At 48.4% G+C, this 14,259-nt stretch overlaps 6 protein-coding genes across 6 annotated transcripts; 4 read left to right on the forward strand and 2 right to left on the reverse strand.

Annotated features, from left to right (window-relative positions):
• Nucleotides 1–118: 118 nt before the first annotated feature.
• On the reverse strand, nucleotides 119–1,221 carry VTN77DRAFT_3858 (uncharacterized protein; the record flags this gene model as incomplete). Its single annotated transcript, XM_069419852.1, has 4 exons — nucleotides 119–475; nucleotides 544–963; nucleotides 1,027–1,076; nucleotides 1,146–1,221. 4 exons carry the CDS (start codon nucleotides 1,219–1,221, stop codon nucleotides 119–121), a joined length of 903 nt encoding a protein of 300 aa, XP_069277976.1.
• A 15-nt stretch (nucleotides 1,222–1,236) lies between these two features.
• VTN77DRAFT_3859 (uncharacterized protein) lies at nucleotides 1,237–1,826 on the reverse strand (the record flags this gene model as incomplete). Its single annotated transcript, XM_069419853.1, has 4 exons — nucleotides 1,237–1,301; nucleotides 1,374–1,469; nucleotides 1,540–1,572; nucleotides 1,625–1,826. The coding sequence occupies 4 exons, from the start codon at nucleotides 1,824–1,826 to the stop codon at nucleotides 1,237–1,239; spliced, it is 396 nt and encodes a 131-aa protein (XP_069277977.1).
• A 1,263-nt stretch (nucleotides 1,827–3,089) lies between these two features.
• Nucleotides 3,090–4,782, forward strand: VTN77DRAFT_3860 (uncharacterized protein; the record flags this gene model as incomplete). The annotated part of the gene is made up of 4 exons (XM_069419855.1): nucleotides 3,090–3,452; nucleotides 3,521–3,549; nucleotides 3,615–4,341; nucleotides 4,465–4,782. The coding sequence occupies 4 exons, from the start codon at nucleotides 3,090–3,092 to the stop codon at nucleotides 4,780–4,782; spliced, it is 1,437 nt and encodes a 478-aa protein (XP_069277978.1).
• A 470-nt stretch (nucleotides 4,783–5,252) lies between these two features.
• On the forward strand, nucleotides 5,253–5,640 carry VTN77DRAFT_3861 (uncharacterized protein; the record flags this gene model as incomplete). Its single annotated transcript, XM_069419856.1, has 2 exons — nucleotides 5,253–5,466; nucleotides 5,546–5,640. 2 exons carry the CDS (start codon nucleotides 5,253–5,255, stop codon nucleotides 5,638–5,640), a joined length of 309 nt encoding a protein of 102 aa, XP_069277979.1.
• A 919-nt stretch (nucleotides 5,641–6,559) lies between these two features.
• Nucleotides 6,560–7,682, forward strand: VTN77DRAFT_3862 (uncharacterized protein; the record flags this gene model as incomplete). Its single annotated transcript, XM_069419857.1, has 2 exons — nucleotides 6,560–6,800; nucleotides 6,865–7,682. The coding sequence occupies 2 exons, from the start codon at nucleotides 6,560–6,562 to the stop codon at nucleotides 7,680–7,682; spliced, it is 1,059 nt and encodes a 352-aa protein (XP_069277980.1).
• Nucleotides 7,683–11,850: 4,168 nt separating this feature from the next.
• VTN77DRAFT_3863 (uncharacterized protein) lies at nucleotides 11,851–13,976 on the forward strand (the record flags this gene model as incomplete). Its single annotated transcript, XM_069419858.1, has 6 exons — nucleotides 11,851–12,449; nucleotides 12,513–12,607; nucleotides 12,662–13,065; nucleotides 13,134–13,614; nucleotides 13,664–13,811; nucleotides 13,868–13,976. 6 exons carry the CDS (start codon nucleotides 11,851–11,853, stop codon nucleotides 13,974–13,976), a joined length of 1,836 nt encoding a protein of 611 aa, XP_069277981.1.
• Nucleotides 13,977–14,259: the final 283 nt, after the last annotated feature.

Here is a 14,259-nt window from a genome sequence, read left to right on the forward strand (position 1 = left end):
GGGGGGGGGGAAGACTTGACTGCTATGCTGCAGCTGAACCAAAGTTCAAAGCCAACTCAACAGAGAGACCTTCGATGCCCACTGACGAGCTTTAGCTCTGGGGAAATACAGCATCAGTTTACGTACCGATCAGGTTTCCAACGCAGTACCCAATGAAATAGATAGCGGCCACCGTTGTCTTTTTCGTATATCCTGCAACGTTCGACGATATAAGAGAGAGCAAAGCAACCCCACACATAGGACTAGCCTGCATGATGTAGTATCCAGCAAGCCGGCCCTGTTTGAGGGAATGGGGCAGAAACAGCATTAAGCAGATTCCCAGAATTGAAATCAACACCGTAACACCGCCAATAAGCAGACGATGGCCATATCTGGTTGCTAGCCAACTTCCAAAAATCAGGGTGACTGCCTCGACGGCTCCGGCGGGGGCACCGTACAGAAGGGCCTCCAAATCACTGTATCCAAAGCTCACAATCTGCGCCAGTTTTGATTGAAAACATTAGTACTGCGCCTTTTTCCTTAGGTGATGGAGACAACACGTACAAGCTGGCTAAAAAAGTTGGTAAGGCCACCATTGGGAATGTCGCCAACCAAGGAAAAGAAGAACAATGCCCAGGTCAAGGGGTCAGCCAAGGCTTCTTTGAATTGATAGAACTTGAAATTTTTGTTGCCAATTCCTTGACGGTTAACACGGACTCGTTCGACGGCGAGAATTCGGTCTTCCGGCTTCAGAAAGCGCGCATTCAGCTGGCTGTCAGGCACCGTGAACAAAAAAATTATCCCAATCACAACAGTGAGCAGACCGGTCGCAAGAAAAATGATCCTCCACGTTGCAAGTGTTGATCCATGCTGCTCTACGCCTTTGGCAATACCGTAAGCTAGCACCGCACCAAGGATCTGAGCAAAACCATTGAAGCTGTACCAGACGCCAATCCGGCCGACTTGCTCTTTTTGGGTGTACCACTAAAACATTGACAAGTTAGATGGAGACAGTAACAGTACGGAGAAGAGGCAGATTATAGGCACCTGTGAAGTAAAAAGAGCAAATCCTGGTGATACTGCAGCCTCAAAGACACCTGTTTATGTTAATCGTCGACTACCTTGGATAACCCATGTATTCCTCAACAAAGCTCAAATAGCCATACCCAATAAGAATCGGATTGCAACTGCACCGCTGAAGTTTTGAACTGCGGCAAAACAGGCCAGCGTGACTCCCCACATGATGATGCAAAATGCCTAGTACTTTGCCAGCGGCAGTCGTTGGAGAAGGATGTTTGTAGGATATTCCCACGCCAGGTAGCCTAACAATTCGATAAGCTTTAGTACGGGAGCAATAAAAAGATATAAAGGATGCGTAGTCAAGCTGAACGCACCGATATAGAAGAGACTACCTAGCCATTGGTAGTTGTCACCTACGAGATGGATATCCGTATTCAATCCCGTTATACTTGCATAGGATATTGTGGTCTCTAGACGTTTCCAGTCAATCTCTGTTACCCAGAGTTTTCCAGGAATCATCAGGTGAAACATGCAACTTACTGTCCAGGAAATTCAGACAATACACAACGCACACTTGCTTCCAAGTCAGCACAATTCCAGTAAAGGAAGTGAGCGGTTAACGTACTAATTGGGATCAGGTTCCAATCGATAATCCTCAACAGCCTTCGATTGGTAGCCTCGTCGATCACGAACACCTCGCCTTCATGACCGATAAAGGCCTTCAAGGCCTCATCCCCATCGTGAGAATGCTGGAGTATTGTCTTCGAGATTGCAGCCACCACGTCCTCCCGCTGTGCGGGCTGCTTTTCAGGATCGGCATCTACCATTGTTCCTGTGAACGGGAGACGACCCAGAGAACTATTTTCTGGAGAACAGGGTGCACTCGCAGCGATAATCTAGCAGAACGATGGTGAGTATCAACCACAGCTGACCTTATCCTACACCTGTTCTTGACGAGTGAGCAAGGATTTCATGGGAAAAGGAGCCTTGATTTTCACAAAAGCACGTACCGGGTCGCCCACGCGTCCTGTTCAATCTTGTGGTAGTATTTCCCTCTAAATAGAACATCCTACAAGTAGATTTCAAGGGACTTTGAACCATTTAAGGTATCGCCTCCTGGTCGTTTTGACCCGCATAAATGACGCGAGTTTAGGGCTCTTGTTGCATTCCCCCACGAGGGAGGGAGCCGTGCGATCGTCAAACCTAGAGCCATGCATGACAGATGGCCGATCTGTGTGTTGATAACAATGGCACAGACCGTACTGATAATGCATCAAACTCTAAACTGATGCAATTCTCCAATAGGTAGAAGATATGCCGAGTGGCATGATGGATGGTTTAGCTCCAAGCACCCCCGCGGGACCTTCTGCGGTATATCTGGTTATCAGTGCTGAACATAATAAATAGAGCATTAGCCCCCCAACAGCAGAAACAACTCGTATTGAAAATATAAGTTTGTGGAAGTAGTCTGATATCAACTCGATGTTGTCGATGTGTTTGCGGTATCTCCGAGACCCACAGTCCTTCGCTGTTGACGAGAGCACGAGTCTTTAGTTAAGCATGTAATCAAGTTAGCCACTGGATATGGAGTATGCCATAGACTCCGATAACTGGCGAGATACGCTTCTGGATTGACCAACACCAGCAGTTGATTGGGAGGATGGGGGTATATCTCCTTTGAAGTAAGCATGCAGGCTGAACGGAATGACTGCTCTCCATATGTCATTCGTTTATGTCAAGGCACAGAAACATCTACAAGCATGTGATTGAACTGTCCAAGTCAGCTGGCCGTTCCAGAGATCCGTCAACTTAGTGTTCCGTTCAACCGTCAACAGCAACCCCACCAGCTCTCTCCACACTTTCACATGGCCTGACTTCTTAATGCAGGGAAGAGCTCCGCATGAGCAGTCTGATGAGACCATCTGTCGTTGAGCAATGTTGTCTCTTCATTTAATCTTATCGACGGCAAGGAGGTATGTTTTCAATTAGTAGAAGACGAATTCATAGCATATCAGATATCCACCCATGCCCCTTTTCTTCTTTCATTGACCAATAAAAGAAGCAGAACGTGAACTACCAGCCAAACCAAGATGGACTGGTTCTTCCCTGTGTGGAAAAACGGAGCGGAGACTCGGAAGGTCTGGGGATGGACGTTTCGATGGACAGCGCTTCATCCATCCGCTGAAGCCTTGCATCAGATGAAATTCACCTATGACAGGCTTGCGGACGACTGTCTTGAACGGCTGAATAAGATCTCACCGCCGAAGCGGAGGACAGCCGGTGAGACTCTGGAACGGGACCTCTATGCACTCCTGAGGGACAATGCCTCCAGAGATGACAAGCTCCAGGAGCTGTGGGACCAAGTGAATACCATTCCTGATTGGGTCGATTGGGAGCAGATTGAAAGAGGCCAGGAGGTCTTCTATCGATACGGGATGGCGAATTTGAGTGCAGTACGCTGAAACTCCCTTATACACCGTTGAGATAGTCTGGATTGATGCTGATATACGCACGCATATAGCTCCCTTTTCAGAGTCTTCTGGGTGGAATGTGAGTTCGCAGGCATATCTATCCTTTAACATACCCTAGACGCTAATACTGCTTTCTTATCTCAGGGGAGCCGGACGGATTGCTGAGGTTCTGGTTCGTACGGGCGGCTTTTCTCCCAAGGTGGCTCGACGCCGACTATTCGAAACGACGCAGCATGTGTTACAAGTAACCCGGTCGCTGGATTCCATCAAACCTGGGGGCGATGGCCACGCTTCTTCCGTACGAGTCCGGTTTCTTCATTCTGCTGTCCGGCAACACATCACCAAGCTGGCGCAAAGGAGGCCCGACTACTGGAATTTGGAGAGGTTTGGCGTGCCTGTCAATGACCTGGATTGCATTCTCACCATCTGTGCCTTCTCCACTGTTGTTATTTACCTGGGTCTGCCGCGGCAGGGCATCTGGCTCACTGATCAAGAGATTGCCGATTACGTCGCTCTCTGGAGACTCGTTGGTTATTACCTAGGGACACCCACGGAGCCATTTGAAAATGCCGAGAAGGCGCGCGCATGGATGGAGTCTCTCCTCGTATCTGAATTGCAACCCACAGAGACCAGCCAAGTCCTGGCCAGAAACATTCTCTTGAGTTTGGACAATAACTACCCTCTTTATGCATCACGAGAGTTCATGGAAGCCCTCGTTCGGTGGATGAATGGCAACGAACTGTCTGACAAACTTGGCATGAGGAGGCCAAGCATGTTCTACTGGGTCCTGGTTGCGGGATATTGCTTGTTTATCGTGACAATGAGTTACATTCAGAGGATCTTCCCAGACTTTGATAAAAACATCATCTCGGTAAGTCGGATTTCAGGGCTTGACATGACATGATAAGGAATTACCTTCAATTGTTCCATTCGCAGACCCGACCGACGACACCTTCCGGTCTATATTTAAGAGTCTCTAACATAACAACTGTAGATCCGCCGCAGGCGTTATTACAGGCTTATCATGGACGAGAAGCAGGGCCTTGGAAAAGAGACCAAATTCAACTTCAAATACGCCGGCGAGAACACCGTTGGTTCGCTCAGCCTTGGAGAGACTGTGAGTCTCAACCGTAAGAAACGAGGCATTGAGACGATGGCCTACGTGGGTCTCATGATTGCTGGTCTTTTTCTGGCCATCGTCGGGTCTCTTGCCGTGCTGCTTTTGGGGAATCCGTACGTAAAGCAAGCCCTGCTGAGTGTCAGCCAACAGACCGAGGCATATACAGCGCGACTCAAAATTACGCCTACGTGATTCCGCCTGATTCTGTAGATTATTTTAGACTCATAATTTGAATGTGTTCTACGAATGACGTACTAGTCTTGCAACCAATCATCGTCAGGATTGTTATTGTTGTTAACCAACATCTCATACGCTGCAAGGCTGCACAATGCATGGCGCTTATTCCGTGTAACCAAGCCAAGTTCATCTATTGATGTGATCGCAAAGGCTGCAAGGCAGACTAGCAAGGCAGACTACATGCAGGCTTTTAAAAAAAAGCACCAACGTGACGTGACAAAAGAGGGGTAGACAACATCGATAAATAAATAGTTGGCACCTACCTTCAAACTCTACCTACTTTTGGTCGTCCTCACCCTCCAGCGAAGACTGATCTTCTCTTTACCCTCGCTCACCATCTACGTCGACAGTCAGACAGACTATTTTCTTCAAAAGTTCCCAACGTCCAAAACCTCGACCTGTCACAAAAAAGAAAAAAAAGAAAAATGCCCACGGACATCACCAAGCAACTCCTCTCTTCAGGAGCAGAAGTCGCCATCTCGGGACTAAAGTCAGGCACCTCCTGGGCCCTGAACCAGGCCAAAAAACACCCTCTTTTCACCGCAAACGCAGTGTTCACCGTGGCGACATTGCCATATGGTGGTCCTGTCAAATTCGCGCTTGGCGCGGTCGGATTTGGGCCTTTGGGGCCGATGGCTGGTAGGATATTTCTCCATCTATTTCTTTTTTTTTTACTTGTCTTGGATCTTTTTTTTTTGTTTTGCTAACACCCACACAGGCAGTCTCGCAGCATGGTATCAATCAACTTACCTAGGCGGATGCATTCCCTCGGATAGCTTGTTCTCGTTCTGTCAGTATTTGTCCATGGCGTGATCGTGGAATTGAAGGAAGGCCTGGAAACTTATAATATGAGAGAGGCTTGACGTGGGGATGTTTTCAAGATGGATGGATCGAGGAGAATTGATACAATACCCCGTGCAGAGGTGATGTGCAAGTCGATTGTACTCCGGTACAGTGCTCTGCAGTTTGGTAAATACCTAGATTATTAATTATCTGATCATACCGACATTAGACAACACACATGATCTTGGCGGACAAAGTGATGAGTAGGTTAGGTTACCTGATCGAATCAAAGACCTAAGGTTGCCAGAATGAAAAAAAAAAAGCTCAAAGAAATCTATTTCTCTAGTTCGAGGAAGAGCAAATAATGACAAACTATGTACCGATAAAGAGAAAGAAAGAGTCACGGGAGAATTAATTAGACGTCAATCACCTGCATATTACTATGTCTTTGCCTTCTTTTTTACCTTCCTCTCTTTTCTTCTTTTCCCCCTTAGTCTCGTTGTTGGGAGAGTGAGTGGAGGATCCTCGTTAGTATCCTTGAAGCCTACTTATCTATAGATCTGCTACTGCATATGGCAATAACTTGACTGTGCATGACCATGAGAAATACAACTTGCAAGTATACAGACAGTAGCTACAGGCCTAGTGCTTACCTGCTTGATTGACAGGAATTAAAGTGAAGATGAAATAGGGTATATTAGGTAGTTATTGCTCGCGTGCTTGATTTCCGGTTCGGTTCCTGCAAATCTCGTATGGGGTTAGTACTGGGACGTAGGTAACGATGATGCCATGCCGTCCATCCATCCGTTTCGTCCCTAGGAAGCTACAATGCCAATATGCAATTTCCTCATTCATGGACAGGCTGAAAATAGCATTTTGATTTCATTATCTAAGAGACCTGTAATTTTTTTTTGTTTCCCCCTTTTTTGTTTCCTCCTCTACCGACATAATGAGTGACAATATTATCCAAGGTTTACTGCCCCCCTTTCTCGGTGCATTGCAGGCTTGCACCTCCGTTCTGCTGACGCTATTGTATGGTGTCGCCGCTCGACAGGCGAAATTGATCCGTGAGGAATCCATTAATGATATCGCGGGGCTCTGCGTCAAGGTGTTCTTGCCAGCCCTCATCATCGTTAATCTGGGCTCCCAGCTGCATTTGGGGAGCGCGTTGAATTATGTTCCTGTTTTAGGTACGTTTCCTTTTTTTTTGCCGTTGTTGTTATTGAATAGCGCACTAATAGTTTTGTCTCTCAGTATGGTCCATCTTATACGCCTCACTGTCAGTCGTGTTCGGATATATAGTCACCATCGTGTTGAAACTGCCACCATGGGTCACACCGGCATGCGCGTTCAACAACACCACCTCCCTTCCATTGCTCCTGCTTCAGTCTCTGCAAAGCGCGGGCAGCCTGGATATGATCACCCCAGAGGGCGAGTCCACGTCAGATGCGATCCAGCGAGCCCAGAGTTATTTCCTGGTCTGCGCCGTCACCACCAAGACCATCTCCTACGCGGTCGGCCCCCGAATGCTCCGGGACATCGGAGACGAGGGTGAACAAGACCAACAAGAAGGTGGTGACCAGCGGGATCGTGACGAAGGAAGACAACCCGAGGAGCGCCGTCCGAGCGAAGAGGAGATTGATGAGCAGACATCCCTCCTGCCGGGCCCCGCGCAGAAACTCCGTCACGGGGTTGGCAGCCCGATCAAGCGCGCGGCCAGATATGTGTTCTCGCTCTTCCCCGAGCGCGTCAAGCAGGAGTTGACTTCCATCGACACGGGGTTCGTCGACGTGGCGCTCCTCTGCACGTTGACGGGCGTGGTGCTCGGATTGGTGCCGAAATTGCACCGGGCGTTTTTCAACCCCAACGACGAGGGCGGCATCTTCAATGCGTGGCTGACTTCCAGCATCAAGAACCTGGGCAAGCTCTTCACGACGTTGCAGATCTTTATGGTGGGCTGCAAGCTGGGTGTCAGCTTTGAGAGAATGAAGCGAAGCAAGAGCTCCGGGAAGGTCCCTCTCCGAGCGATTGTCAGTGTCTTCATCATTCGACTGGTTATTTGGCCGTTGTAAGTGCTTCCATCAGAATTTTGGTCACAAGGCTCTGTTTGTTGACAATGCAATGCTGCAGGATCAGTGTATCAGTCATCTACGTTCTCGCTCTGAAGACGAACCTCGTCCGAGACGACCCGATGCTGTGGTTCAGCATGATGGTGATGCCCACTGGGCCGCCAGCGTTGATTATCTCGGGGCTGGCAGAGTTGGGCAAGGTGTCTGACATGGAGAAGATGGCCATTTCCAAAGTATTGGCAGTGAGTGAACAACAACTAGAGGGTTGTAATTAGAGTGATGTTCTGACTGGCATTTGCAGATCATGTACGCCTTGTCGCCATTTATCTGTTTCACCATTACGGGAGCTCTCAAGTGTTCTGAGGCGGTGCTCAAATCGAAGTCCCCTCCTCCAGCAGATCCAAAGTTGATTTTCTGACCTGATGTTGAAATTACACGTGTAGTTAGGAGTACTTGATTAGGGTAGGTAAAGTGGATATATCGACTTGTAACTTCATAATATTATAGACTTTAGGAACTTCGTAAAAGGCATCAATAGCGTCAGTTAGCTTCATTTTCTATGCTAGGCTAAAGGCTCCCAACGGCTGATACGGACTCGTATTGCAATAGTTGGAAAAAAAATCTTTTTTAAAAAAAAACAAAAAGAGAGAGAGAAGAGAGAGAAAAAGGGGAAAAGGAAAAAAGGGAAAAAAAAGAGAGAAAAAAAAAAGAAAAAAAGAAAAGGAAAAGAAAAAAAGAAAACAAGAGAAAACAACCGAAATCTAGAATAGAACCTGCTAAGTAGTGAAACTGAGAGTCACCACTTCTTGTTTTACCCAAGATTCTGTTTGATAGCAGGATTAATTAGTCTTATACAACAATAGCTTATAGATGGACTCCTTACCAATGAAGACTTGGATAGAAGTTTCAGCACTAACAGGCAATACAATAATCTGCTTCTATGGCGGAAGCATAAATGATCTAAGGTGCATAGTCTGAGTACTGCGTATGTAGAAAGAAGGTTCCACTTCATTGTCTGTTTTATTTTTGTCTTAATTCATAAGGCAAAGAATAATACTCTAAGCATAGGGCTGAAGCTTATGCCATTTTTCTTATAGATCAGGTAAACATACTGAGATAAAATCCCTACAAGTTAGAGGGAATGGGCAATTTACAGATGTGTTGAAGTTAATAATATTGAGTTCAACATAAGCAAACTTCGATTCCATTGATTCCTCCCCTTTGCTAAAGTGACCGTCTGAGCGATCCTCAATTCGTCTCTAGTTGATGCCTAGCCATATTCAAGAAATTTGGTACATAAAGCCCTCTCTCTCCTGAATGCACATTCATCATGACAAGAACGTAGGTAGAAATCATTCATCATAGTATTATTACAACAAGCGAAGTCCGTTTGGAGTAGAGATCTTAATTCATAATATTATTATTATAGGTACAGTTTTCTTTCGTCCCAAATTATACCTCCAAATCCACTACCAAGATGTACTGGAATTGTTGGTGTTGCATTTTATTTCTATAGAAAAAAGCAGTGTCAATCAGCACCTGTCAACCATTCACAAGGGAATCACCAGTTTCATGGGGTGAGGACTCAGCGACATACCCCGCAGCCCTTGCAGGCACAGTTATTATCACAGATACAGTTTCGGGCACCGGTGCAGGGACAGCTGTCGGTTCCGCAGTTGCAGCCCATGTTGATAATGATGCCGAAAAAAAATTTTTTAAAGGGTCTTAAAGAGTAAGAATGTTGCTGTTTCTGATTGATGTGATTTTCTTGTCAGGAAAAATACGGGCGCTGACGTCGCCTTATATAGATGGCGTGGCGGAGACGAGCGGCATTTCGTACCGTGGGAAATCCGGGGAAAAGTGGGCGCTGGTCTGGACAGCTGCAATCACCATATCGTCACTTTATCAAGGGCGGAGGTGGTGGTGGCAACAGATGGACGGTGAAGAACTCCGAAACCAACTCCCTGAGATTAAACTTCTGTCTGGGGCAAGGCAAAAAGGCACTCATACTTGCCTAAGCTGATTCTTGCCATCGCCATTACTCTGGGGTATTGTTGTTGCTGCAGGCGATAAAACTGAAGTGGTCTGTTTTTGACAATTATTTCATCGCCATCCATTCGTTACTGTGCGGCGAGTACCTATCAACCTCGAGCTAGGATCGCAAAGTTACAACCTTGGAAGCTTCCATATTACGGTATCATTGTCGATGATGTAATTCATTTCTGAACGATCTGATTGGATTAACCAAAGAGAAATCATCATGAAGTAAAATTCACGGGTGAAGTCAAGGAGCCGTGGACTGCGGTCCTTGTTATTATTAACGTATGGACTGTACAGTACCAGACTCAGGTACCGTCCATGCACGTAAAACAGGCCTCACCAGCAAGATCAGGGTTCGATCGGCAACTCACCGGACCAGACCAGCTGGCCTTGCCTTGACAGCGTGGGGGACTGAAAGGGACAACGTGACGGCGATTCAGTGGTGAGCGAGCAGGTGACCGTCTAAAACTCTTGCAGAACTCGGCATCTCCATCTACACCTCCAATGGCGGTCAAACACAATGAATGGCCGCATTGTATCTCTCTGGATCCGCTCTCCTCGACTCGAATCCCGGCCCAGGTCACAAACCCCTCCGATAAGCTCTCGGATTCAGGTGACAGGCTGAGACAGACGTCTGGTTGGTTCGAGAGAATGGATCGCTTGTGATAGACTTGTCGTGGTCATATTCTCTCCAAGATGAGCCCATCCTGTCCCATCTGTGCGTCAGCTGTCGACTACCTAAGTATGTAGCAATCCACAGGGGCAATCCAGGTATCGCCAGCTGTAATGACTAACTACTACAAAACGACGACCAACTCAACGTTCCACTTCTAGCCTGTCTTACGAATGGTACTGGCTCCGGCATGGTGACGGAGACACTGAGCATTAACTTATCCAGAAAACGTTACTGCCTCACTCTCTGCGGGCAGAAACCGGTCAATATTCCGTGTAGAGTGTAGAGTGTAGTATTTGTACAGTACATACATACTTGGAGGGATTTCGGGGTTGTCATTGTAGTTGTTAGGCCAAGGTTAACGCGTCCTAATTCTAAGCCGATCCGATTATGCAGATCCCGTGCTGGACAATCGAAAGCTAGACGACAAGAAGAATAGAATTAATTAGATTAGAAATTACAGTTCCCGAAAATACAGTAGGCTTCGTACGTATAAGATTTCATGCCAGAATGAGTAATCGAGTAATCGTGGCTGTCCTGGCGTCTGGCGTCTGGCGTCGTGATAGCAGCCGCCCCACGGCCCGCCAGGCACCCTGAACACCGATGCGTTCAGCGACCAACGACGCCCGCCGCAGCTCAACCTCACTCCAACCGCAACTCTCCTTGTCGTGCTGCTTCGACTCTCTCTCCCTCCTCTGAATCCTTCTTCAACAGTGATCCGCCTGCTTGGCCCTTTCCTCCCTTTCACTACCATCTTGTCCGGGGTTGGCCGTGGGCAAAACTTCCTTGGAGGCGGTCTCTGGCGCCTACGGCGATAGTGATAAGAACTGATCTGACTGCTCCAACCCTTCGAGAAGCTCCTCCACCGGAGTCACCCTTCTATCCACGCAGAATCGATCTGACTTGACGACTTTCTTTTCTTCTTCTCTTCTTTATTTCTTCTCCCCCACTACCAGCTGAAGCAGGTAATTAAGCCGTCTTGACCTGTGTGACCAGAATTCACCAGACTTCATTCAACCAGCAGCGGTAGTGCATCTCTGATACCCCTCTTCTGGTTCAAGGACTGCTCCCCTGGTTCTTCTCCAGAGCCAGGTCGAAGAGCAGCTCTTCATATTCGACCTGGCAGACCACCCTTCCCCGTATATACCCACCTCCGTCGCCCCCGACCGCCCCGACTCCCCTATCACCACCGGTTCTGCTGCTCCGTCTCATCAGCGTCCCGAGAGCCGCAACAGTCACCTTGGTTCGAGTTCTGATCTAACAGTTACCTCAGTGACCCCTTCGCACCCTCGCCGCCGCCGCCGCGATCCCTCATCCTCCCCGGATCCATCGGATAGCAGTACGACCGGAGAAGGGAGTTTCGGGCGGGGGCAATCTCCCAGTGACAGTACATCTACTGAACGACGTGGCCGATCAGAAGGCCAACCTCCCTTTCCCAAGCGCAGGCGCCTGGCAAATATGCGGTCCGATGGTGGAGCATCAACGGCAAGAGCGAACGGCCGGTCCGAGATCTCAAATGGCTTGGCCACGTCGCCCCGGAGGAAGGCAGCCATCTCAGGATCTCTAAACGGACAATCTCCTTCACATACGCCGTCAAACGGACAGTCGCAAACGAATGGATCCGTCAAATCGCCTGTCCGAGCTCCGACATACTTTGGCCACGATCGGGAGGAGGTCACGAGGATCTTGATTCAAAGTTTATACGATTTGGGTTACAGTAGTGCTGCCGCCACATTAAGTCGAGAAAGTGGCTACGAGTTGGAAAGTCCGGCCGTTGCAGCCTTCAGGAGTGCTGTGCTGGAGGGACACTGGGCAGAGGCAGAACAGATATTACTAGACTCGTTCGAGCCCGACGGTGGTGGTGATCATCCTACTTCAAGCTGGGGCAAGTTGGCACTGGTGGAGAACGCAAATAGGAATGAAATGCTTTTTTGTCTCCGGCAACAAAAGTTTTTGGAGTTGTTGGAGGCCCGGGATCTCGGAGCAGCGTTGATGGTCCTCCGACAGGAACTGACCCCTTTGAACTACAACATCCCCCAACTTCACGCTCTTTCCAGGTGAGTCTCGCACTGTTAGCATGATCAGTCTTGGATCACCCGCTGATATCGTTGCTTTGACAGTCTCCTAATGTGTCCTCCGGAGTACCTGCGTGAGCAATCTGGCTGGGATGGATCCATCGAGCAGTCGAGAGAACGGCTGTTAACTGAACTTTCAAGTGAGCGAGTCGGAGTTTCCATTTAGTGTCTATAGTTTGCTAAGCCTCCTGCAGAATTTATATCGCCCTCGGTTATGATACCGGACCACCGTCTGGCTGTCTTGCTCGATCACGTCAAGCAAAATCAGATCAACCAATGTCGCTATCACAATACTGCAACTCCGCCATCCCTCTATTGCGATCACGTATGCGATCGAAACGACTTTCCGCTTCATCCGACGATTGAGCTGACGCATCATGCGGATGAAATCTGGTATGTGGAGTTTTCGCATGACGGATCAAAATTGGCAACCGCCAGCAAGGACCGCAGCGTCATCATATACGACACCGCCACCTTCTCCGTCATCCATAAATTTCTGGAGCACGACGAGCCGGTGGCCTACGCGACTTGGAGTCCAGACGATTCCAAATTGATTACGTGTTCCCAAGATAAAAAGGCCAAGGTCTGGGAGGTAGAGGTAAGTCAAAGGAAAGTGGCCACATGGCTGATGGTTTTGCTGATCTCGGGTTCTCAACAACGCTCCAGACCGGACGCTGTCTCCTGACCATTAATAATCACCGAGAACCAGTGACGGCAGCTGCCTGGGCTGCGGACGGCGAGTCGTTCGTAACCGCTTCTCTGGACGATAAGACCCAGCTGTGCCACTGGAGCATGCGAGGGCACGCGTTATATACGTGGCCGGGAGGTTTTAGGGTACAGGACTGTGCCATCACCCCGGATGGGACGCGGTTAATTGCCGCCGATGAGACGGGTAAACTTCATGTCTTCAACCTGTCAACGTATGTGGAGGAATACTGCCTCCCGTTGAAGAGCAAGACGACATCCGTCACCGTCAGTCGGGACTCGAAGTACATGCTGGTGAATCTGGCCGAAGGCCAAATACAGATGATCGATATTGAGACTACCGAAGTGGTCCGTCGCTTCCAGGGTCAAAAGCAGGGAGAATTTGTCATCCGCAGTACGTTCGGCGGTGCTGCGGAGAACTTTGTCGTCAGTGGCAGTGAAGGTAAGCAGCGGCAGCGATTTTAGATCTTCTTCTGCTAATCACATACTAGACTCCCGCGTCTACATCTGGCATAGAGAGAACAGCACTCTCGTGGAAGCCTTGGAAGGTCATATCTCTGGGTGCGTTAATGCCGTGTCCTGGAATCCTACTGATCCGGGCATGTTTGCATCTGCCGGGGACGACTTCATTGTGCGAATGTATGTTGAGCCTGGTCGTCGTTGTGTCCGAGTATCGAGAGCTAATGATCTTGTAGCTGGACTCGAGAGCCTCCTCCCAAAGTGGCAGCTGGGACGAAACGAAGAATAGCGCCGTCCAATACGATGGCACGCACGAGCGCTCTTCGATCAACGACGAGTCTTTGAAGACAAGACTGAGATGATTGGCTATGGCAACACCTGTTTCCTACCAGTTTGTTTAAACTAGCAGTCATCCATACGATCCTGGCTGGCCTCTCCTGTCTTAAGGTGGCATATCTATCTTCCGAAGCATTTAACGTGTCATTTTTTATGGAGTTCGAGCTCTTTATTTTGTTGTTCTTACCTTTCGATAAAGCGGGTGAAGAGATCCAACAGCCTACTTTATTATCCACAACTTACTTCATTATCAACAATTTTATTATCTCGAGAAGATCATATCACCTTCATG

Source organism: Rasamsonia byssochlamydoides (assembly GCF_041956645.1).
Source record: "Rasamsonia byssochlamydoides strain NRRL 3658 unplaced genomic scaffold VTN77scaffold_28, whole genome shotgun sequence".
Taxonomy (NCBI): Eukaryota; Fungi; Ascomycota; class Eurotiomycetes; order Eurotiales; family Trichocomaceae; genus Rasamsonia; species Rasamsonia byssochlamydoides.